The following is a 24,816-nucleotide window of genomic DNA, read 5'->3' on the forward strand; positions in this document are numbered from 1 at the left end:
CGTTAAACACTAAAAGAGAGGATCAGTTTCATTCAGAAAATGTTTTTATTTTGTTTATGCTCATTATTTTGATAGGTTCCTGGTAATAGATATATAATGGTATTTGTATTTTTACATTTTCCATTCTTTTAGGGTTACTACAGCTAATAATGATAGTACGTTAAGGAATTCTTAAATTTAATATTATGATAAAGTAACCAAAGACAATATGACATTTTTACATGAATACATCCGTTTTACTAAAAAGTGAACATCTTTGTGGACGCAGAACAGATCAGTGTCGGCCGCCTCAGCCCCACACCCAACTGAGAAATGAACCAAACGACAAATGAAGCCTTGACTTTCCTGGGGGCATGGATGTCGTATCCCCTTCAGAAGATATGCATTGGGTTTAATGTTGATCCGCTAAGCGCTCTGATGTGCTCGTTCACACCGTCCTGTCCGTTTTATGTTTTTGCATAATTTTCTTTGACAGATATGAAAGACACTATCAAGACTCCAAAAATGGTCTCTGCAGGTGTGAAGTCACAAGTTCCTCATTACCTGACATTTGGAAGCTAATACACCAACACATCCAATTCATTTCATTTATTGCAATCCGAACTTTGACAGTTTCCTTAAGAAATATATATTGATTGTCTCTCTGTATCTGAATAATTTTAAAGCTGTCAAGTTTATGCACATTGGGAGTTGGGAGCGTTCACGTTTTATCGGTTTGGGAAAACAAACATAAGAATCTCTATTTCACGGAGATTAATATACAAAAGAGTGTCTCAGACGGCAGTTCTCTGAAAATAAATATTTACCACTACATTCAAGCGAGAATTTTACAATCAATCAATACCGATGCTCACACTTTCATAAAAAATCTCACCTTGCCAGCCTCACTTTTAAAAGAACTAATTCACAAACGTTTCATGTTTCTTTCCAAATGAATTTTTGGAAGAGAGATGACCGTCTATCATTTTAAAACGAGTCTGCATAAAGCACATCATATATAGTAAACGCTAAACAAATCGCCGGCAGAAGTGAAAGCGCACTCGCAGAGCAGGAAGCAAGGAAACCACACGCTTCATCCACGGAACAGAGGGGAGGACTCCGTAGCCACGTTTCTCTTTACAGTCTGCCGTGACAATTGGATTACTTCGCGATGATGCATATGAAGAGGAGTTTCGGAGAGAAATTATTGAGCGTAAAGGGCATCAAGGATAAAATGAGATGCAGCTGTCTTTAATCAATGCAGTTTTAATGGAGTTCAGCTCTGCTTGTCAAGACCCTCTCTATTTCTCTTCTGTGGTTTTAAAATGGTCGGCTAAAGAGTACCTGTCGTCCGGGATCCTATTACATTTATTACATGGATACTCGTATGTGCGAAATGTAAAGAACTAGTTAAACATGCTACATCACCTTATTTACAGATGACTGAAAAGCGGGATAAACAGCGGGAATAGCCGCCCTGTGTTTGGATTAAAAAAAAATGGAACGTACAATTAGGTAAACGGCACTTTCTTGTTTTACTTTACCCCAGCATTAGTCCTTTTCTTACACCAAGGCAGTGACTGCAAATTGAGCCCACCAAAACGTTCTTTATTTCCACGTGGCGATGAAGACTGTTTTTAAGTTTAAGACAAAGAAAGTCTTGAATGAAATATTTTCAAAAGCAGCTAAGTAGTTCCCAAGAAACAGCATGAATAACAGGACGAATTTCCTAATCGATATTGTATTACTAGAGGTTTGGTCTCTATGCTAATGAGCCAAACCATCCCCGTCTCTGACAAGCAGCCCAGGTTGATCAAACCGCGGCGGCGACAGCTCTGAGGCTGCAGCTCTGCACAGTACAAGGAATAAAGGAAGCCGAAACATCATGCCGACAGTTTTACTGCCTGTGTACGCGTTCAGTTGTTTTTGCACTTCGATATACAAAGCAAGCCAAACAGGCAGGCGAAGTAAATAAATAAATAAATAGATAGCTTGTCTCTTTCAAAATTACTCCCAGTCTAATCCGGAAGTCTTAATTTTTTTTTTCTTCAACAAACATGGCCGCTAAATCTGACGGAGCAGCAGTATCTGTGCAGAACGTGAATCCGTCCCGGAGCCCTGATCGCCTGCACCAAGCCCACCGTCATCGTACCGAGCAGCGCTACTCCTTGCTGGACTGCTGCTGGGTGCTGTGCGCCTTGCTGGTCTTCTTCTCAGACGGTGCCACGGACCTGTGGCTGGCGGTGGACTACTACCTTAAGCGAGATTACTGGTGGTTCGGACTCACGCTGGTCTTCGTGGTAGTCCCTTCAGTGGTCGTGCAGGTGTTAAGTTTCAGGTGGTTCGTCTACGATTACTCGGATCACAATGCCCGCACGGCGGCGGCCGCTGCAGCAGCAGGAGGGGATTTTAATTTCAGCACCAAGAACAGCGACCCGCGGAGAGGTCCTGGAGGTAGCATGGGGGCAAGGGCAGTGCCCGCGACGGGCAGCAGGAGCGGCGCCCAGAGCTGCTGCCGAGTTTGCATGTGGTGTTTCCAGTCTATTGTGCATATTCTGCAACTCGGGCAAGTCTGGAGGTAAGAAAAAATAGTTTCTTAACAATGAAATGGAGCAGTATTTAAAAAAAATAAAGATCTGCAATGGAGGAGTGTTTTTGGGTGTGAAAGGCAAATTCGTTAATTGTTAAAATTCAATAATGGGAAAATAAATACTATTACATCGAATGAAAAATGAATTGGAAATTCAATATAAATAATAATTTAAAATGTTTTCATTACTGACTTCTTTCCCTGAGTACCCTAGAAGTTTTCTTACGGATGTATTAGTATGTGATGGATGAACTACATACTTTTCGAATGCTTAGCTAACTGTCCATTAGTCGTTTAGAAGAATATTTCTGCGTGCTGTTTGATATTTTAATTGTTTCAGACATTTGTGTAAAATGCTTTTAATATGTTGAATCAACTTCTTTGCAAGTTATGAAATGATTTTGAGCAGTGTTATCTCTGCAGTTTTTTCTGTAATTTGGATTGTTGTCACTTTTGGAAAAGATATTTATGATGCCACTTTCCAACATATAATTTACAAAGATTTCATATTATTTTTTTCAACACATGAAAGTGACTTGTATTTTTGTATTTTATCTATATCTATATATCTATATATGAGGATTTTAAATAGCAGTTTTTTTAGAAATTTGAAAAATGAAATAATAATGTGGACTGTGTCTGGGATAATGTCATGGCAATAGTTCTGCAAATGTGGGAAAGTGTGCCAAATTAATGCATCTTGATTCCTAAAGGTATTATTTTGAATTCTAATGACCTAATGATCATTCTGTAGGTGCTTCATGCTAGTTCATTAGCTTATTGAACCATTCTTTCAACATGGAATACTAGTGTGCAAGAGACTGCCCTCCCTGTCAAACCTAAAGAAAGCTCTTGAACTTATGCTTCATTGAATTCTCCACTGTATTCTCCATTGATAAATTTCTGGGAATAAAGTACTTAGGATATACAAGCAGCCCGAATCTGTCAATCAGCTATTGCATTTTTAATGACTAAATGATATGTGGTAGTAGCTTATGTACTGTTTATTTTTTAGTGTCTAGTCATTTTATATATAGAAACAACAAAATTGTAGATATTAACTGCAAGCAAAATCAGAGAGTTAATTCTATCCATAAAAAAAAAGTATAAATCTAGGTAAATGCTGAGCTTCAATTTACAAATTCTCTCACAACCTCTTTGGGGATGTGTAAAATCTTAATTTCAATTTAGGAATTTTTAATTTTCCAAACCTTTTGCTTCCAAATTGTGCTGTAAACAGAACACATTAGTCAAGTTCTTTTCTAAAGGAGACTCTATGCAAATCTCCTATGTTAGTAGTTTACCCGAAAAGTCCTTAAATATACCACACATGCTTTTACTATTTAAATGAAATATTCAAGGCCACCTTGATCTTATTTAATTTAAAATGTCATACAGAACAATGACTAATTGTGTCAGTTAAGTTTAAAAAGGGGAATGTTGTTCAGTAGAATTGTATTTTTACTTTGGGACAGCCCCAATCTGTTACTTTATGTGAATAGTTAGAAAGTTTCTAATCAACATGCACTTCATTATTTTCACACTAGGGGTCAGTGAAATCAATGTGGTATTTTATGTTTCTTTTGACTAGAAGCATCTAATCAGACTGCATAACCCTAAATACAACCTCAACAGCAGTATAAAATGTAATGTGAAGTAAAAGTCCCATTTCAATCTTGTGGCATCTTTCATTCATTATTGTAGAATATACTAGTGATATTCTAGCAGAAAAAAAGAAAGGAAGAGCTCTACATTACCATTACATTTCAGAAAGTCTAACCTATAAACACAGTTGTCTAGTTACTTCCTCTTCATTTTGGTGGTATTGACAAAACGTGAAGATGCTACCATGTTACAAAGCATCTAGCTAAGGTACTGTATTGGAACTGTCAATTTTGAATTGTGACAGAAGGGAATGTGAATCAGCTTCTTATTACAGAATCAAACAGTTTTCTTAAAATCTGAAGTTCAAGTGGGAATGAGGTTTAATGTGTTTTATTAAAGTAGAACAAAATGTAGATTGTTTGTTTTGAATTGGCAATGGCACATGCCTTATATACTTTAACACGTGAAGCCATTTGATTTCTTTCAGTATGAGTGGCTATAGCTTGGTTTTCACTATGGCTGGGGTACAGTGTGTCACATCTTTTTAAGAATGGTATTCAGTGTTTCAGCAAGTTGGTATTGCCTTTTGACTAATGTGTGAGATATATTCAATCTTCATTTTCATGAATGCTTCACGAATTTAATATATACACATTACAAATTATTTTTTAAGATTTGACAATGTTTTATAACACATATGATATACAATTGTTCTAAAGTTGGATTTTTTCTGCAATTAATGCATACTGCTGAATATCAAGCCTAAAGACTGCCATTAAAACTTGAGGTATGTCATAATGACTGAGGATTATTCAGATTATTAAGAACTCATGGGACATTTGTTCATTATTACATTTTTGAAAGTATATTTGACGTACATCAGCTTGACCGATTCTATTACATATATTGTGTACCTTATTCTCAAAAAGACATAATTGAAGAGAAGACAGTAATCTCCAGAAAGATCTTTACTTTTGAAGGTGTTCCCTTTTCCTAGCATCTGTGTTAACCTACTGAATGACTAAATGAAGTCTTCAAGCTCATAAAAGAATAAAAGAGCTGAATAAGAAAGTGTTTGCTTGTGTGTTTTCTCCTGGTTACCTACATTGAATGACTGGGATGATGCATTTCTTTTACACTTTTCCTCCAGTAGCCAAATGTTTTGTTCTAGGGGAATGATTTCTTACAGAAAGATGCCTTTTTTCCCCCCCATACTAAAATTCAGATAAGGGTGGTATATAACAGGGAAACAGACAGAAAACAGCTGGCACAAAAAAACAACAAAAAGCAATTAATTTGAAACAATGAAATATAGCATACATTGAGCTGTTTCAATGAGTAATTCAGAGACAGTGGCACTGCTGCCAGTCTCATTCACTTTTTTATTTATTTATTTTTTAAAAAAGCTTAAAACTATCAAAACTCAGAATTTTTTGTATCTGTTTATTCTAAGCAGTGGTGTAATAAATACTGTTGATTATTATAGTTGGACTCACACACTTTTATGGATGCCTGTTTTGATAACCACTGTAAAGAATAATACACCATTTATAGGTTTACATATACTAAACTATATAAATATTAAGATGATTGAATACTCAAAAAGCAGAAAATACCATATTCTGGATTACACAAATACGACTGTCCTATGTACTGTATATAACTTTTAATAAAGCAAACATTTCTTTTAGGCTTTATTTAGTAATTTTTTTTTTTGGAAAGACCTACAGTAACTGTCATGAGCATCTTAGCAGCTCTCAGGTCTTTACTGCTGTGATCAACTTCAAACTACTTTGATACTTCCAAAATAATTCTTCTTGACTACTGGCTTCACTGATCTTTTGAATCCTTACCCACTGCAGATCACTGCTGCTTCTCTGCCAATACTTACATTAATCTTCTTAACAGCAGCTCAAAAGGAAGAACATGCAAGTGAGGTTCTGCTTTAGACACCAAGCTGACAATAACAGAAGATGGCCATTGTTTTGGTCTGGCTGCACTCCGGTGCCTACAAAACATAATTAGGCCACTGATGGAGTAAGTGGCAGTTAAAGGAGATTGTGAATGATAGCCAATTCCCGCCTTTTCACTGTCCTCTGGGAACATTAGGAACTTGTATATATTCTTACTAATAGCCAGCATGAAAACTGTCTTTAGAGGAATATTGAACTGGGCGGACATGTAGTACAGTTGTTGTTGTTTTATTTTGTATTTATCTATACGTAATTTGCAGAAAAATAAATTTGTCATACTATATGTTTTAATATGGTGCTTCCTTTAAAGATGGAATATGTTCAAACAGGTTTTTCTAGAACATCACTGATTCCATCATTGATGGTGCTTCCATCTATCATTGAATGGGAAGCAAAATTGCATCTGCTTTTATTCATACTTCATTTCTGTATCTTCCCTTCAGTTTACTATTTCTGTCTTACCAATATAATCAGCCTTTGCACTGTGACTCACTGGAAGTTTGTTGAACAGCATGCAGCAGCATAAAGAAATTCGAAAAGCTCACTCGGCATTTACTGGTAATAGACGTGCACCTGTTCACAGTGCTAACTAATTAGTGGTTAAATTAAATATCACAGTGTAAAAATGCAACCCCGTTTTTATGTTGAAACCTTCGCCACTCTAGGCTGCTGTAAAATCCTTGGGTGAACTGTTAAGCGATCGAGATTTATTTAAAGCCTCTGGCACTGTAATTATAGCAATGAACTGAAATCATTGATGCAAAACAAATTTTACTGTATTTCATCATACATTTTAGATAGTTAAAGGGACTGCATGCATCTGAGTATGAAGGCTTACAGTATCAATAGGAAGAGCTTCTTTTTTGTAAGTTATGATTTAAGCTGACTTGGTTCTCATACTCCCCACTGAGTACAACAGTTATTAAAATACTGATTCATATGTATTTTTTTTTGGTCATCATTTGAGCGGCAGATACTGTACATATCTCAGTTTAAGCTTCATTACTTGGCAAAAAAAACCCCCCAAATATACTGAATTTTGTAAGGTGCACGAAAAGTAGGTTGGCGTTTTCATTTGTGCACAGCAGGATTTATAAAGATCAAAGTCAGCGCTCAACTCCACTTAGGGAAGAGATATCAGCTAATACTGATGCCATGTGCTGCTTGTAATCAGATGCAAGTAGTCCCTGTGGTATGCAAAATGTAAAATAAAATACACCAAAATTAGGTCTGCATCAGTGATTTCAATTCACGGCTATAATTACATTTAGTGTAAGCAACAATTATATGGGTAAGGGTTTACGGCAAGGGAGGACTGGCAATTTTCTGATTATCAATCTTTTGATTAACGCAATGAGCATTCTCTTTGAAAGATGGCGATCACAAAATACACAAGCTTTTGCAGAATGGACAAACAAACAAACTTACTGCGCAGGAGGTCGGTGAGAGGAGACATTAATAACGATTAAATAGATTCTTGGTATCTTTCTGGTACTGTTAATATTTTTAGACTCACTTGGAGGTAGCCCTTTGTTCATGTGTGTTCATTTGAGACCTTATTTGAGACATCAGAGGTGTTTTGGTAATTTAATGAGCCATGCCACCAACTACAAGCCCAATGCAGTCACTTTAACGGTGAGAATTAGCACCTCTTGAACAGTTGTAATTATCAGGTTGAAATCTTAATGGTCCATATATTAATAGTGTTTTTTACTTGTGACTTTACTCCTTTGACACCTAATGTAACTTAATTTCCCTTTAACGATTCTTTGCTGGCTATCATACATTGATGCAGTATATTTGAGTAATCAAAGCAAAAAAAATGGTAGACTATCTTCAAAATGCATTTTGTCTCATAGACTTAAAGAAACGTCTAGAATTTGTGAGTTTGTGGGAAGAAGGCGTATTACTGCTGGAGTGATGACAGTGGAGAAGTTTCCAAAGAAAAAAAAAAAATATATTTATAAAATATAGTATACTATACTAGGGAGTTCGCCCCGGCCTGTGCTACGCACCAGCTACTTCACATCTCTGCCAGTCGCGTTGTGAAGAGGGGTGCTGAACGCACCCCAAGGAGATGCGGTCGCTTCTCTGAAACCCCCTCTTAAATGGTGAAATAATGGAAAACAAATAAAGCTTTTTTTTTTTTTAACATCCTCTTTGCTCAATCAGCTGCTGGCTTGCTGCTGCTGTGCTGCATGATCTATATCTTGCGCAGCGCTTTGAACGTTTCAAAGCCTGTACAGCAGCTGTCCTACTCTGTTTTTTATTTCTGGCCCCGGGCGTGGTTAAATCTTTTGGCACAAAGTCTTGTCTCACGGGACATGAGATCTTGATATTTTTTAATTTATAATTTAAAAACAAAATAAGAATCTGAAAATCTAGCAACATCACATTAAAGTTTGATAAATTTTGAAAAGAATGATACCAAACATTTATATATGTAGGTTTTATAATAAGCCCAATTTAAAGCGTGACATAAAAAGGTCACATAAAATCATTGCACAAACACAAATATATTATATTTATATATATATATATATATATATATATATATATAAATATAATATATATATATATAAATATAATATATTTGTGTTTGTGCAGCGATTTTATGTAACCTTTTTATATCACGCTTTAAATAAATACACACACACACACACATATATATATATATATATATATATATATATATATAAATATATACATATATATATAACTATTGAAAAATAGCTACAAAAGTTGCCAGGGTCAAGTTTATTCTGTGGTTCTTTCTCTAATCGGTACTATTCCTTATCTGCAGAACCTAGTATTCCAATTCGACAGTCAATATGCTTTTCATAAAGTCTTCATACAGCTACATGCAGATACCTCAAATGATCAAAGTGAACATTTGCTCCAATCTCAGTGGATAAATAGGTTTTATAATATATCATGACGTGAATCGCTTCAATTGGAATTGGTCTGCTTTCACTGAAAATCATAGCAGCATTATCAATTATGGTAAGAGTAAACTAAAATGGTAGATTTTATCACAGCTGGAAACAAAAGAAAAGTGTTAAAGGTAACCTTTTAAGCCAAATCTCACTTTCCTCAGGTGAGAAATACATGAAATACATTTCTGGCAGTGAAATATTATTTGCTTTTCTTTATGTCGTAGAACACAGAGTAACATTGAGTATGCATGAAGTGAGCCATTTGAATATTGCTTTCACTGTCAACGTTACACTTAAAGGTCATATATTAAATGGAAAAATCTTTGTTCATAACTCAATATATAACAAAACAAATCTGCTTCTGTTTAAGAGCATGATGAATTGAATCTGACTGACTTGTGCTGGAAGTAAACAGTTTTAACTCCAACAAGAATCAATAGCTTTGAAAGATGCAAAAAAATCCAAAAATTAAAAAAAAAAAAGTTTTGAGAAACTTGTGTAATAAGTGTAAAGAGCAGTGCACATCTCCCTGTGAATTTGTGAAGAGATGTCTTTGCTCACTGCGGTGGGTTGGCACCCTGCCCGGGATTGGTTCCTGCCTTGTGCCCTGTGTTGGCTGGGATTGGCTCCAGCAGACCCCCGTGACCCTGTGTTCGGATTCAGCGGGTTGGAAAATGGATGGATGGATGGATGTCTTTGCTTATGTGATGGTTTGATTAACAAGCTGGACAGCATTCTTTCCTGTCCTGTTTTAAAGCTGCAATTCCTTCTATAACGTGTTATTTTCAGATTTCTTCATTGAATTTAAGCTTTGTCTACTTACTTGCCTTGCTGAATTTCACCTTATTTTTTAGTCTGTGGTGTTGATATTTGTCTGAGAGTAGCATCCGGCTAGGGAACCTTAGTGCCAGGTAATCATGGAAATTTACAAAATAAATGAAGAAAATGAATATAATTACCATGCTGCCTTTATGCGTTTACGGTCTGTCTTATATGTATATTTTGCTAAAAGATAATATGCTTCTGCACTCTGTACAATTCTCATTCTGTTTTTAGTGTGAGAAAAACCATTTTCCCTGGATGGTTAATTTTTCCTTGTAAGCTGGCAACCAGTTAGGAGGACAAGCTGGGCTTATCAATATGCCTGGTGGGTAAATCTGAAATAACAGAGTGGGTTTTTCTAGAAACTGAAAGAAGGCTGGCTTCCTTTTGATTTTGCTTTCTTCTGGTATCCAATAGACTTAACTTGGGCACAGCTGGTGCAGTTTGCCATTTGGATATTTAAGCTGTTAATACAAACTTAAAGTAGTTGTAAGACTACAGATTTGCATGGCATTTTTATTTTTTAGAGGTCCTCTTACCTTCATACATACCTTTATATCTTGTGTTTTCACTTGTTTTGGGAGCATTGAAACATTGTCTGCTTATCTGTACAAGTCCATTTCTGTCAGTGCAGAGCGAGTGCCTTCCAGTCTTTCTGTTTGTTCATCATTCTTCCCACTCACAGTTCTGGTTCAGAAGGTCTCCCTTGAAGGGTGCTGGGTTTATCAACATGTCTAGATGCAGGGCTCATGGCACCTTTCACATTTTCCGACAGGATTTCAACTAAGGAGTTTATTGGATGGAAAGTTTATACATAAAATGTTCTATAAATCTTTTTTTTTTTCTTCAAGATTCCAAATATGTACTGAGTAACACAGCTATGAATACTTGGAGAGAGTCCAAAAAATGTAAATAAATAAAAAAAGTCATTCTAAAGGAAGCAGCTCAGTGCAAACTCTGTTGGTGCTTTTTTGTTTCTGTATAACCACTGACAAAAAATGCATCGGCTTTTAAATCAAAAATGCATTAGTATTGATTTATATCTCAGGAATACACTTCCAAGTGCAGCATATGAAAAGCAAGGAGGGAAGTTTATGTGGCAAATGTGTCCTAGGTGCCAAATGTTGATCATTCAAGAGCACCAAAAGTACAAATGTTACTAACTGAAGAATTAATCTGTATTATCGCCAATATTTTTTTCTGTCTCTCTGTATACAATTCATATATACATTTTTGCCACGTGTGTGTATACGGTAGATGTGTATATAATATGCAGTATACACTTAGTATTTGACTCCAGCAGATCCCCGTGACCCTGTAGTTAGGATATAGTGAGTTGGATAATGGATGGATGGATATACACTTAGTGGCCAGTTTATTAGGTACCGGGTAAGATGTTCTCTTGCCTACAGAACAGCATGAAGCATGGATTTAACAAGATGCTGGAACAAATCCTCACATATTGTAATCCATGTGGATTTCATAGCATCACATGGTTCCTGCAGATTTTTCAGCTACCAATTCTTGTTTCAAACTTCCCATTTCACCCTGTCCCAAAGGTGGTCTTTTGGATTGAAATTAGGGGACTGTGCAGATGATTACAGTAACTGGAAGTAATAGTAATGTTCAGGAAACCATTTCAAGATTACTTTGCTAGAAATATCCATTTCTAAAGGGTAGACTAATAAGTCTATCTATCTATCTATCTAGACTGTGTATGTAATAGGATGTGCATGGTGTGCTCAAATTCAAATGGTGCATAGTTGGTACTAAGACAGGCTAGTAAGTGCCAGGAAAACCCTCCAGACTCATTTACCCTACCATTAGCTTCTTACAAGCTTCAGAATGCACCCATTGATTTATGCTGCCAAATTCTGATCCTACCATCTGCATGTTAAGATTAAGATAGGACTTTGTGTGTCCCCAGGGGGAAATTTTCACAGAAGCTCTGTTAATAAATACATACATAGATAAACAGATAACTAAATATATACAGTATATAAACACACACACATACACTATGGTCTGAACACACACCAGAATGACTGAAAACGAAGAAAATGTTAAAAGAAAGAAAACATCTGACTTGGCAGTCACAGTTACAGTGTGGCATTATAGAGGTGTTTTACTTTTGGTATGAAGGAGCCCCAGTAGTGTTTCTTGACACACGTCTGCTAAATAATTTGTAGGCTGAAAGTCCTCAGTGTTAGTGTGTCAGAGAATGTGCAGCTTGTTCAGTTTTGTTTTAATTCTGTCCTTCACTACTACCTCTAGGGGGTCCAGAGTGCATTCCATAACACTCCTATTTAATAAGCTTGTTGATTTGGTGGGCCTCTCTTGAAGTGATTTTTCCAGCCCAACACACCACAGCATATAAACTTATACTGTCCATCAGAGTTGTAAAAGATGTGAAGAATGTTACTTTCTGCTTTAAAGAAACTTCAAGACTAGTCCAGCCTGACATGTCAATAATTTCTTCTGCAATTTTTCCAGTCTTCAGTTGTTAGATGTTGGTTAGCCTGAGCTCACTGTATCCTCGTCTTTCCTTTTTTTTTTTTTTTGCTAACAGGAGTGGAGCCCAATGTGGTCTACTGGTATTTCTGTCAGATATATTGTGTATTCAGAAATATTCTTCTGAATACTATTGCAAAACAGTGTTAGCTGAGTATTTGTGCCCTCTTGTCACTTTGAATAAAACTGGCCATTCTCCCCTGATCCCTGTCATTAGTAAGGTGTTTTTTCCCCCACAGAGCTTCCACTCAATGGATGTTTCTCTGTAAACTCTAGAGACTGTAGTGATTTATAATCCCAAGAGGGCAGCCATTTCTGAGAGGCTGAAACTACTACATTTTGCTCTGACAATCATTCCACTGTCAAAGTCACTTAGATCAAACTTCTAGCCCACTCAAATATTTGGGCAAACAATCACTAAATCTACTGACTGTGTCTTCAAACATATAATATGTACAGTATATGTTGAGCTGCTGACACATAATTGCTTGAAGAAGCAGGTTATTTGTGTTAATGCATATATAATAGTATTTTGCCTTAATTCTTTTTATTAGTTGTTTATAGTGCACTGCAGGTTTTGCTGTATAAATAAATCATAAAAACAGCATGGCGGTATAGTGCTATCTCTGGAGTCCTTGATTCAGGTCATAGCCTGGACGCAGTTTTACGAGCCTACTCATTCTCCCAGTATACATCTGTGTTTTCTCTGCGTATTCCAGTTTCCCCTCACATGTGTTTGTCATGCTTGTTAGTTTATGTGTCTTCTCCATTGGACTTTTTTGTCACTTTTTTGTTACTACATTGTATGCTTTAGTGCTGAAGAAGCCACTGACCCTCCAAAGCTCTCAAATTAAACTAACCATTTAGAAAATGGATACATTAACACAGTAGGTAATGCTTCTGTTTAGTTTTGTTAAATGTTTGATATGTTCTCAGTGGTTTGGTTACCAAAATAAAAGGTGTGAGTTTTAACTCCCATCTTTTTAAACTCACCTGGACATTTTTGTAAGGCTTCATCCATTTTGACATTCAGTTAAGGATATTCAATTGCTGCTTTTTTAATTCATGAGCCGCTGTTAGCCATACTATTCACTAAATGTTTACTTGCTTAATATTAATTTAGTCTGCTCTCTTCAGGAGCTTTACCCATAATTTATTAATTTATCCTGAACTGGTAAAGTGTCAGTCACTGTTGTAATACCATCTTTGTGGCTTTATACTCAAAGTCTGTTTGATTTGTGTAGGCCTGTTGATACTTGCTGTTTAAAATTAATTTGGAATTTTTCTATTTTTTTTTCTCTTTCTGGTGCAGTTTTTGTTTGTTTTTATTTTACCACTTGGCATATGTATTGTATGCTGTAATGTATCTTTGTAGCTTTCTGGCGATACTTGATTGTAGTTGTGCTACATGTCTATTGAACGCTTACGGATTGATTTTAAAAGCAGTTCCAGTGTAGAAAATACTATTTATAAAAGTGAAGCTTACCACAGGAAAGGCATTTTTGAGGATAAGAGGGGAAAAAGAAGAGCTTCACAATTTCTGTGTACATGCTGCATATTTATATCTGTCTTGCTCAGTCCAGTTCAGGGTTGTGAGGGACTGAAGCCCATCCCATCAGCAACATTTACAGTCTGAGAAAGAATCATGAATGGGGCACCAAACCATCACAGCATCCTCGGTCCCCATACTCATTCTCAATGGACCTGTTTAGAGCTGTCAGTTATCTTTACAAGGACATATTTGAGGATTTGAAAGAACAACCAGAAAATATGATGAAAAATTCATGCCATCATGGTGAGAATGTCCAAACTCCACACAGATGTTTGACAGTGCCAGGATTCGATCTCATGACTCTGAAGCTGTGAAGCAGAAGTAAGCTTACAAACAATGTTTTCACCACATTGTGTTAGGGTTTTGGTTGATGGCGAGCATGCTAGATAATATCTTACTGCAATGACCACTTGTGGCGATAACTGAAATGTCCAGCAGGTACTGGATGCTTTATGGTTGGTACAATGTGAGAAACAACCCTGGATGGGGCACCAGACCATCACAGCTTCCTTGGACACTCAATCATTCACAATAGGGCCTATCTATAGTTGTTGATTATCCTTACAAGTATGTTTATGGGAATTTAGGTGAAAAACAGAAGACATGTTGAAAAATTCATACCATTATGGGGAGAATGTCCAAACTTCACACAGACAGTGACAGGGCCAGGGTTTAATCTCATGACTCCTGAGGTGTGAAGTTGAACTAAATCTTGCAAAAAATATTTTATCCAACAGTAACGGTAGGGTTTTAGTCAATGGAGAGCACTCCAGTAAATGTCTTACTTCAGTGTTCACGTATGACCATTTGTGAAATTTAGGGCATTTAGTTTCTGCTTTGAAAAGAAGACCAGGGGCCTCATGTATAAACAGTGCGTACACACAAAAATGTTGCGTAAGAACGTTTCCATGTTCAAATCGCGATGTATAAAACCTAAACTTGCCGTAAAGCCATGCACATTTCCACAGTAGCTCATACAGTAGCTCATACGCAAGTTCTGCGTTCGGTTTTGCAGACTGGCGGCACCCAGCGTCAAAGCAGCGCTACTGTTCCTGTGTGGTTACTCTTTCTTTTTTTAGATCCACATCCCTGATGCGGCTTTATAAATACACTGAAATTAACCGCATATTGTTTATTAGTTTAATGCATCTGATTGTAATTAACCTGTAACAATATAATGGTCCACAGAATGGTCAAACTATTCTAAATACAATAGTTGCTTTAGCATTGTTACTCTCACTGCACCTTCTTCTTCTTCTTCTTCTTTCAGCTGCTCCCGTTAGGGGTTGCCACAGCGGATCATCTTTTTCCATATTACTCTCACTGCACCACTCAGAGTATTTATGTCACTGTATTTGAGTGGGGAATCACAGCTGTACAGCAGCTGATCGGAAAGAGAACTATTGGTATACAGCATCAAGCACACGCTGCCACAGCCATGCTGTCTATTGAACTGCTCTTATATGGCAAATGCTTCAGAGCCTTTCCTGTACTGACTTCGCGGTTCAGAAACAGTTTCATCCCAAGAACTATAAACGCACTCAATCAGTCCATCAAGTGCTCCTTGTAGAACTGTTTGTACCTATAAGTACAATTACCTCACTGTAAACGTGCGATACAGTTGTAATATTACACAACCTGAGCCACTTTAAAAAGCGCGTATTTACATATGATAACGATATCATTTTTAAGGTGAAATGCAGCAAAATATGTTTATTATATTATACAGATAAAACTTTAACTTCATTTAAATAATCTATATTGTTAATAATTAAACAGGTGGCGCAGTGGTAGTGCTGCTGCTTTGCAGTAAGGAGACTGTGGAAGATTGAGGGTTCACTTCCCGGTTCCTCCCTGTGTGGATAGCGCTTTGAGTACTGAGAAAAGCGCTATATAAATGTAATGAATTATTAAACATGTGAGGACACGGTGCCGGAGCGCTACTGAGGTGCTGGCGCTCCGTTCACGGATTGTTCCTGCCTCACACTGTATTCTTGCTGGTGCTGAAAGGATAGATGGATAGAATAATTCAACACATACTACACATCGAAGGTCGCGCATGGCGCAGCAAGCATCTTGCATGAGACATGAACAAGGACTGCGCCACCGTGTTCCCATGTTTAATAATATGCTTTAACTCCTATCATCATGAAAATGATATAACATATACATCTCAGTATTTTAATTATTCAGAGAGCTGCAATATTACGAATGCAATGGATTCTGTGTCCTGTCAGAGGAAGAGAAAGCCCGGAAGCACGTAGTGATTCACACACATAGAGCACATAGAAGATCAAATACAAAACAAAGCAATTAACATGTGTGGAATATGGCCGGCAGTTTCTCCCGGCCAATACCCCCAAGCCGCCAGATGGAGCCCTCCCTGCAATATGAAGGTGCCCGAATGCCAGCAGGGCATCATGGACATTGGAGTCTTTATTCACAACCCTGCTGGATACCGTGGGAGCCGCCAGAGAACGCCGCAGGGAGGCCCAAAGACTTGTATTTTCCATATAACCCGGAAGTACTTCCAAGTCATGCGGGCAGAGGAAATGATGTACTTCTGGGTTGAAGAAAAGAGAGTTTTACCAGACCCGGAAGTGTTATGAAGTCACATGGACTAAGGGACAGAAACACTTTCGGGTCAAGGACTATAAAGGATTCTAGGAAAACCCCAGCGAACTGAGCCAGAGTTGGGTGGGAGTGTGACGGAGCTGCTGGGAGGTGTGAAGGAATTATTGATTGCGATTTATTGAGGATTGTATTGTTTATTAGTATAGTGGTGGTGGAGGTGCTTGTGCACATTATTGTCCAAATAAAATAATTTCTTGGAGTTTTATCTGGTGTCTGGTGTCTGATCTGAGGGTTCAAGGGGACGATAGTGCCCCCTATGTGTCACACGTTCTACTTTAGTTACGATGGGATTTGAGAAACTAAACATGAAATGATTTTAAGATGAAGTTTATGATGTTCTATGTTAATGACAAAATAAACTACGTGATTAAAGTGGAAATTTCGAGATTAAAGTTGACGTTTTGTGCTTTTTTCCCATTGTGTGCCTATTTTTTTTTCTCTATACCCTAATAAGCTTTCATATGACACTCAGACGGTGGGCTACGACTCGCCTTTTCACGGCGACTTTGATATGTGACAAATTCTTTTTTATTTCGGGCATTGTGCGACTTTGTGAACTTGAGCTTTCGAGTTTCTCCGACACGCTATGTCACTCGATCAACTTCGTTTTGTTGTTTATAGCACTGTTTAAACCAACAAATAGTACGTTTTTCCTTGCCTCCACTTGGTATTCGCTGAAATCCTTCTATTTTCCCTCGTGCTTTTGCCGTTGTCTTTTCACAGAACGCTGAGCTTAAGGGCTATTTATATTGATTTGCATATTCAAAGAGGAGTAATTCTGGGAGGAGTTGGGCGGGACAGAAGGCACGTGCACGTGCACGTGCGTTACTTTTCACACTGACCGGGATTTATGGAGCGGAAGAATGTGGAAGTTGGTGTTTGCACATATTTATGCATCTGGATTTTTTTGTGTGTAAGCACATTTCCGCTCTTGTGCTTACGTCATGTTACAGTGCGAATTCTACGCACGGGATTATGCATGAGGCCCCCAGTTGTTTTTTGTTTACAGAAGGAAATATGAAGCTAATTGCAAGGTGAGATTTTGAAACAAATACATCCAGTCACTTATCCCATGATGGCAGGAGATACTTAGGTCAATTATATTTAATATAGACAAATGAGGTAGATGATCTCAATTGTGTTCTCTTTGGGTGGTCTCAAGAGCAACACAGCAGTTATACTATAAAATAAAAGCATATACAGAAATTTATGAACTCAAACTAACTATTATTGCCCTGTTCATAATGAATGCTTTCCTGAAGTGCTTCACATTTAAGTTGATTATTTATTTAGCTACTACCCAGGAGGGATTAGTGACTTGATCAAGGCCACAAAGTGAGTAAATGGGAGATGCTGCACCATTAAGCATATTTTATAAGCCATTAGAATGAATTAACTTAAAGAAAACAAAACAAACTCCCTAAAATTCTCAAAGCTCCCTACCATCCATCTTCTTTCTTCCATTATAATAATGTGAAAGACTTGTCATTGTAAGATATTCTACCACTCAATTTTAAGTAGAATTAAACCCATTTTGATTTGCTGGTTAATATAGTGTATGTTGTCTGTGACCCCTGGTTGTGCTGAGTTTGTTCAAGCGCCTTTGTGTGCTTTGCTTTAGGCAGTATCCCCATCCTTCATCCTATAGATGCTTTTTTTTAAGATTAATTGCCAACTCTAAATTCGTCCAGTGAGTATGTCTGATAGGATACTCTTTTTGCTAATATTATTTATGTTGTTATTGTCACTGTCAGGGTGGATTGAACACTCATCTTAGAAGTTTTTCGGGTCAGAGAATTAATTTCTGATGTTTATTTTTTGACAAAACCATTCACTGGCGATTTGCATCATTTTTTGTAGTATTTTTGCCACCATTTCAGTCCATTATGGCAGCCACTACGAACCATCATTAGAACAAGCATTATTGTGGGGCGTGTCTTCATAGGTCATTAGCTTATTAATTGATAGTGAGAGTGTAAAGGTCGGCTGAAGGTTCAGTTCATTCTCTGAACTGCATCTTCAAAACCCTAAATAAGTCTTTGCTGAATCTTTTTTTTATTGTTCTTTTGTTATAGACCTTTGCTAGTTGGGCACTTTGCTTTGTATTTTTTGATCTCTTAGTTTTGACATTTTTCTGGATTACATGCATCTCCAAGTTTTCCCATTAAATTATTTTTTTAGTTTTCTGGCAGAGCAATGTCTATATACACATAATGATAGACAAGCATTGATGAGTTTCTGTCTTACCCATAATATTCCAGGGTCTGTTGATTCTCTACAACCCTAAAATATGCAAAGAAAGTGGCGAAAATGGGTGGATGGATACAAGCATTAAACAATAGCCTTCTAAAGCTGACTCTGCAGTGACTCTTTGATTTATTGGAGAATTCACACTTTTAAGATTAAATATTGCATTGAAATCAGATTTAGCTGAAATTATACCACAAAATAGTATTACTAATAATGAAAAATATGAGCACGCTTTCCCATACGGCATTTATTAACTTGTGCCCTTGGAATTGTTCACTGTACTTCATTAAGAATTTAGTCTTCATTTTTGTCCCAATTTCCTCACTTAATGATTTTTAGCCGAATGGCTATTGTAGTTTCTTTTTCATCCTCCCAGCAGTGTAATATGCTTCCTTTCCATTCAACAACATCTACAGCAATAGATCTGGACAACTGTGAGAAGGCCTCCGGGGTCAAGTAATCTCCTCTCTAACTTCCTTATCTTTCCATAGTGAAGAAAATGCTCTATAAAATTAGATTGATGGTGGTATGTTACTATCAAATCAGGGACACATGACTCTCTGAAAGAAACAAATTGGGAGTTGCTTTTTCATTTAGAGGCGAGCTGATAAATGAATTTCGACTACTTTCTCCTCTGTTCAAGGTACCTGCAGTGAAGTGTATTGTGGATGATTACTAGGCCAGCCTAACCCAAATTAAAGTTATTGTAACTTAGTGTTTGGAGGCTAGAAGTCGCAACTGGATACTGATCTCTAGAAATAAGTGCCATTCTAAAAAACTGATGTCGATGTGTTAGTCATCAGATTTGGTGGTATTGCAGTATCTACTAATCAGACATAATTCCCTTCAAAGTTTGACTTCCAAAGTTGTGAATAGTACAAAGGAGCAAGGTGACAAAAGATGAAGGCTGCCTTAAGTGGCATTTATGAGATTTTGTTGGCGCAGGGGCAGGATTGGAATCTGTTCCTGTAGTGCAGCATATCAGCACTTTTATTTCTTAGCTCTATTACCCTTTTCCAGCCGTAAGCTATATTTAATTTATGGGCAGTGACTGTACACTTCTTATACTTTATCCTGGCCAAGGCAGCTGTACTGTTTCGGTGTATGCTGAACTGTGTAGGGAGGTGGATTCCATGAAGGTGTATGTCATGATAAGGAAAATATACTGAAAGTCTCCAGAATTCTTATAGTTTATGTGTATGGTTTTCTTGCAGTTTTACAATAGTGTTTTGCTCTTGCTCTGTAAAGTTGAACTAATTGAACAATATAATATTTATAAGTGCATTATGCTGAGTCTCTCTGTCTATGTGGCACAGTTTGTAATTGCAAAACCCTTACTGTTCAAGTCATGCATTTTATATCAATAGATCATCCGGCCATAAACAGAAAAACTACATTGCCTACAATAAAAGAAATTCTGCCCGAATATTGTCTCTAGGAGAAAGAAAATATAGAGACAACCTAATGATGATTAAGAAGTCCAGAATCTCTTATTCTAAATGCCATGAGGGTGTTTGGAAAATCTAAATTAAAGTGAGTGGGAAATTGAGAGTTCAAACAGGTTTCAAGTATCTTTGGTGAATTGTTTAAATAAACTTAAATGACTAATCAAGGGTTGTGCTCCATCTTTGAAAAAAACCTCAAGGTTGTAACAAATACAGACTTTAGTGGTGGCTACTTTCTTATTACCTATTTAGGTTATATTAGTGGGAGTTTATGTGGGTTAAATGGAAGGCCAACTCACAACCAATTAAGCTTCTTCTGTTTAAAACTGCATAGTCATCACCACATCTGTCTGAATTTTCTATGATTTTTCCTGCAGCTTCATTAGTACCAATTAAGTAGGAGACCTTTCCAATGGTGCCATTCCTTTCAGTGAAGTAGAGTTTTTCTTTAAAATAACCAAATGTGCAAATATTCCTTCCACATCTAACCCCAGTGAATAACTCAAGGGTAAACTGAACCTTTGAACATTTAACACATCTATTCCAGACAGAGGACTACAGCATGTTAAGCAGCAGCAGCGATGTTGTTATGTAGAGTGTCAGACCACACAGTGATTATTTATTATTTTTGGGAAACCTGGCCTGACCATTTTCTGTGTGCAGGAGTTTGCCTATTCTCCCTATATAATGAGGAACCTGGTTAAAGCAGAAACCTGCTTTCTTAAAAACTCCCATTTATGACGTTCTCCCCTAGCAAAACACTCCATCATCAAACTGTGCAAAAGAGTCAAACGTCATCATTGGCCTCTGTAAATCTGAAAACAAGCATGAAGCTTGTTTCTCCTGTAAGTGTGCTGCTGCGTTTAGCACTACATGTTCATATCATCAACATAAAATTATAAGAAAATTAGAACAGGATGACCAAACCGACCACGGATATGCACAGGCTAACAAGTGCAATAGACATGCGCAGATTACATAATCCTTAAGTGCAGTGTGGTCAAGGGTTTAGGAATCTATGTGAGTTACCCCAGTTCTTCAGAGGCCAATATTCAGATTTCTCCAACTGGAATAAAGGTATGCATAGCATTTTTGAAACCAGGTTCCTGTGAATAAATTGGTTAAGAAAGAACATGTAAATGGACTCTGTGCTGGTCTTGTGGATTCTCCGGTTTTTACTCTCATATCCCAAAGACACATAATTTAGTTTAACTGACAAATCTAAACTAGCCCCACATGACTGAGCCAATATTTCTGCATGTCTGTGCTTTTTTATGCACTGGTACTCCACTCTGATCTGATGGCTACCCTTCACCCAATGCTGCTGGGATATACTCTGTTTCCATGTAAACCTAAATTTGGATTAAGATAATTCAGAAAGTGTATGAAATTTTATGGGCCAGTAAAGTAATTAATATAAATATAATTTGTTACTCAAGATATCAGCTTCATGTTAACATAGCATTGTTGAACATACTTCATTCAAGTCAGAGTCATGGAACGGCAGCATCTGTCCGAGCAGGACTGCGTGCACAGCAGGAGATAGCCCTGGGTAGGATACCGTTACATCACAGTACTTTCAGGTTTTTAAAACCACACACTGTAAAGTCTTTAATATGAGAACACTTTGCCAGAATTTTGTAACTATTCATTCAATACTGCATTTTTTGAAAATCACCTATTCCAGTTTAGACCTAGAATGTTATTGTTGGAGCCATCCTCAGATGGGATGCAAGCTCATCCATTTACACGTCCAGCTCACTCATATTAGCCCCACCGAAGTGCCAGAAGGCCTAATTCGTACAGCTTTGAAAGTTTTTTTTGGCAACAGCATCAACCTTTGTGCTAACCTATTGCCATAATATACATTTGTGTTGCCAACTGGCATCGGTATTCAAAGAAAAGAATAGTTTTAGACCAAAGGTTTTCGTCCTGGTCGCGGAACAGTGGACCAGCTCTATACCCTTAGCAGGGTCCTGGAGGGTGCATGGGAGTTTGCCCAACCAGTCTACATGTGTTTTGTGGACTTGGAAAAGGCATTCGACCGTGTCCCTCGGGGAATCCTGTGGGGGGTACTCCGAGAGTATGGGGTACCGGCCCCCCTGATAAGGGCTGTTCGGTCCCTGTACGATCGGTGCCAGAGCTTGGTCCGCATTGCCGGCAGTAAGTCGAACCCGTTTCCAGTGAGAGTTGGACTCCGCCAGGGCTGCCCTTTGTCACCGATTCTGTTCATAACTTTTATGGACAGAATTTCTAGGCGCAGCCAGGGCGTTGAGGGGGTCCGGTTTGGTGGGCTCAGCATTGGGTCACTGCTTTTTGCAGATGATGTTGTCCTGTTTGCTTCATCAGGCCGTGATCTTCAGCTCTCTCTGGATCGGTTCGCAGCTGAGTGTGAAGCGGCTGGGATGAGAATCAGCACCTCCAAATCCGAGACCATGGTCCTCAGCCGGAAAAGGGTGGAGTGCCCTCTCAGGGTTGGTAGCGAGATCCTGCCTCAAGTGGAGGAGTTCAAGTATCTCGGGATCTTGTTCACGAGTGAGGGAAGAATGGAGCGTGAGATCGACAGGCGGATCGGTGCGGCATCCGCAGTAATGCGGGCGCTGCATTGGTCTGTCGTGGTGAAAAAGGAGCTGAGCCGCAAGGCGAAGCTCTCAATTTACCAGTCAATCTATGTTCCTACCCTCACCTATGGTCATGAACTATGGGTAGTGACTGAAAGAACGAGATCGCGAATACAAGCGGCTGAAATGAGTTTCCTCCGCAGGGTGTCTGGGCTTTCCCTTAAAGATAGGGTGAGAAGCTCAGTCATCCGGGAGGGGCTCAGAGTAGAGCCGCTGCTCCTCCGCATCGAGAGGAGTCAGATGAGGTGGCTTGGGCATCTGATCAGGATGCCTCCTGGACGCCTCCCTGGTGAGGTGTTCCGGGCACGTCCAACCGGGAGGAGGCCCCAGGGAAGACCCAGGACACGTTGGAGGGACTATGTCTCTCGACTGGCTTGGGAACGCCTTGGGATTCTCCCGGAAGAGCTAGAAGAAGTGGCCGGGGAGAGGGAAGTCTGGGCATCTCTGCTCAAGCTGCTGCCCCCGCGACCCGACCTCGGATAAGCGGGAGACAATGGATGGATGGATGGATGTTTGCTTTCTGCACATTCTATTGGTTAGCACACAGTTTCTCATCTAAACAAGTAGCTGAATAAAACTAGATTCTATCAGTCCTCTTTCATATTACATTATATATTTTGTGCTGATTTCTATGTGGTTATACATTTAAAGTAAAAGTTCATCGCAAGGTTCAAACAGGAGAGAGAAATGTATCCCCAATATCGTTATATTTCAACCTATTTTCTTCTCGTTTTTTAGAAATCTTCCAAAAGGACTTTCTCCTATTTAAAAAGTAATAAAACAGTGTAGAGTAAGTTAACCGACTCCCAATCATAACACATATTATAATCATATTGACACTAAATGTGTTAGAGAAGCTTAAAGAATATTACCCCCTGTCAATCAACATAGATGTGTTCTTAAACAAGATGTCCGTCTAAAGATGGAAAAGTGCAAAAAAAAAAATTGCAATTTCATTAAAAAGTGGTGCTCTCACTTGCACCACGGAAGAGACAACCCTTTAATGCGCAACAAAAATGTGCGCATAACCTTTACAGAGCTAAGCTCCACTCTTGCAGCACTAGGTGGTCTGATGAAAAAGCAATTTGAAAGCATTTGTTTATTGAATAGGGAGTGGGAGGTATTTGCACATGCATGATTCTGATTATCTATTTATAGAGAGAATTCTTTGGCTTTCAACATATTATAAGTGCAAATACCTAAAAGGTCAATTCTCCCGTGGCTTTTTTTCCCCAAGCTGTGCAGTTACTATGGCACAAGTGAGGGATTTGAAAATGTCATCCATACATGCTTTTCTGCCCCTTAGTGTACAAGAGATGTGAACATGACTGATAAGAAAAATGCACATGTGGAACAGATTCTTGTGTAGGTTAGTTACATCCTGACCGTTTGTATTTCTAAAGGCATTCTTTGTGTTTTCATTCCTAATGCTTAAGCCTGTATTACACGGTACTTTTATCTTTCTGAGCTTTCCTGTAAGTCCTGTTTATTGTGTGTTTATAGAAATGAACCACATTGCAATATTGAGGTGCAGAGTGAAGCATATCATGATTTTGGATAAAAATAAAGTACTGTACATCTGAAATGCATTTTGAAATATATGCATTTCCAATAGTATTGTAAATATTTCTGTTTATTATACTTTGCATACTGAACAGTTTCACTTACTGTAATATTTTCACATAATAAAGATCCATCATTTTTCAAACTGGCTTAATCCAATCATTTAGTTGTTAGAGGCAGGGACCTGTCTGGCAATGTCAGTTGTGGGAATGGAATCAACCTTGACTGAGCTGCCTGTCCATCACAGGGGATACCCACACACACTTACATGCTTATTTCATTCAGACAAACCCAGTTTAGAATCGCTAGTCTTTGTGTTGTGGAAGAAAATTCAT

At 38.0% G+C, this 24,816-nt stretch overlaps 1 protein-coding gene across 1 annotated transcript in view; it reads left to right on the top strand.

The window, feature by feature from the left end:
• Positions 1-1,520: 1,520 nt before the first annotated feature.
• Positions 1,521-24,816, top strand: part of xkr7b (XK, Kell blood group complex subunit-related family, member 7b) — a 640,468-nt gene continuing 617,172 nt past the window's right edge. Inside the window, exon 1 of the mRNA XM_028811664.2 lies at positions 1,521-2,557. Within this exon, the coding sequence (XP_028667497.2) occupies positions 2,037-2,557 (521 nt within the window). The 5' untranslated portion in view covers positions 1,521-2,036. The remainder of the gene's footprint in view (positions 2,558-24,816) is intronic.

This window comes from Erpetoichthys calabaricus, chromosome 10, assembly GCF_900747795.2.
Source record: "Erpetoichthys calabaricus chromosome 10, fErpCal1.3, whole genome shotgun sequence".
In the NCBI taxonomy this organism is placed as follows: domain Eukaryota; kingdom Metazoa; phylum Chordata; class Cladistia; order Polypteriformes; family Polypteridae; genus Erpetoichthys; species Erpetoichthys calabaricus.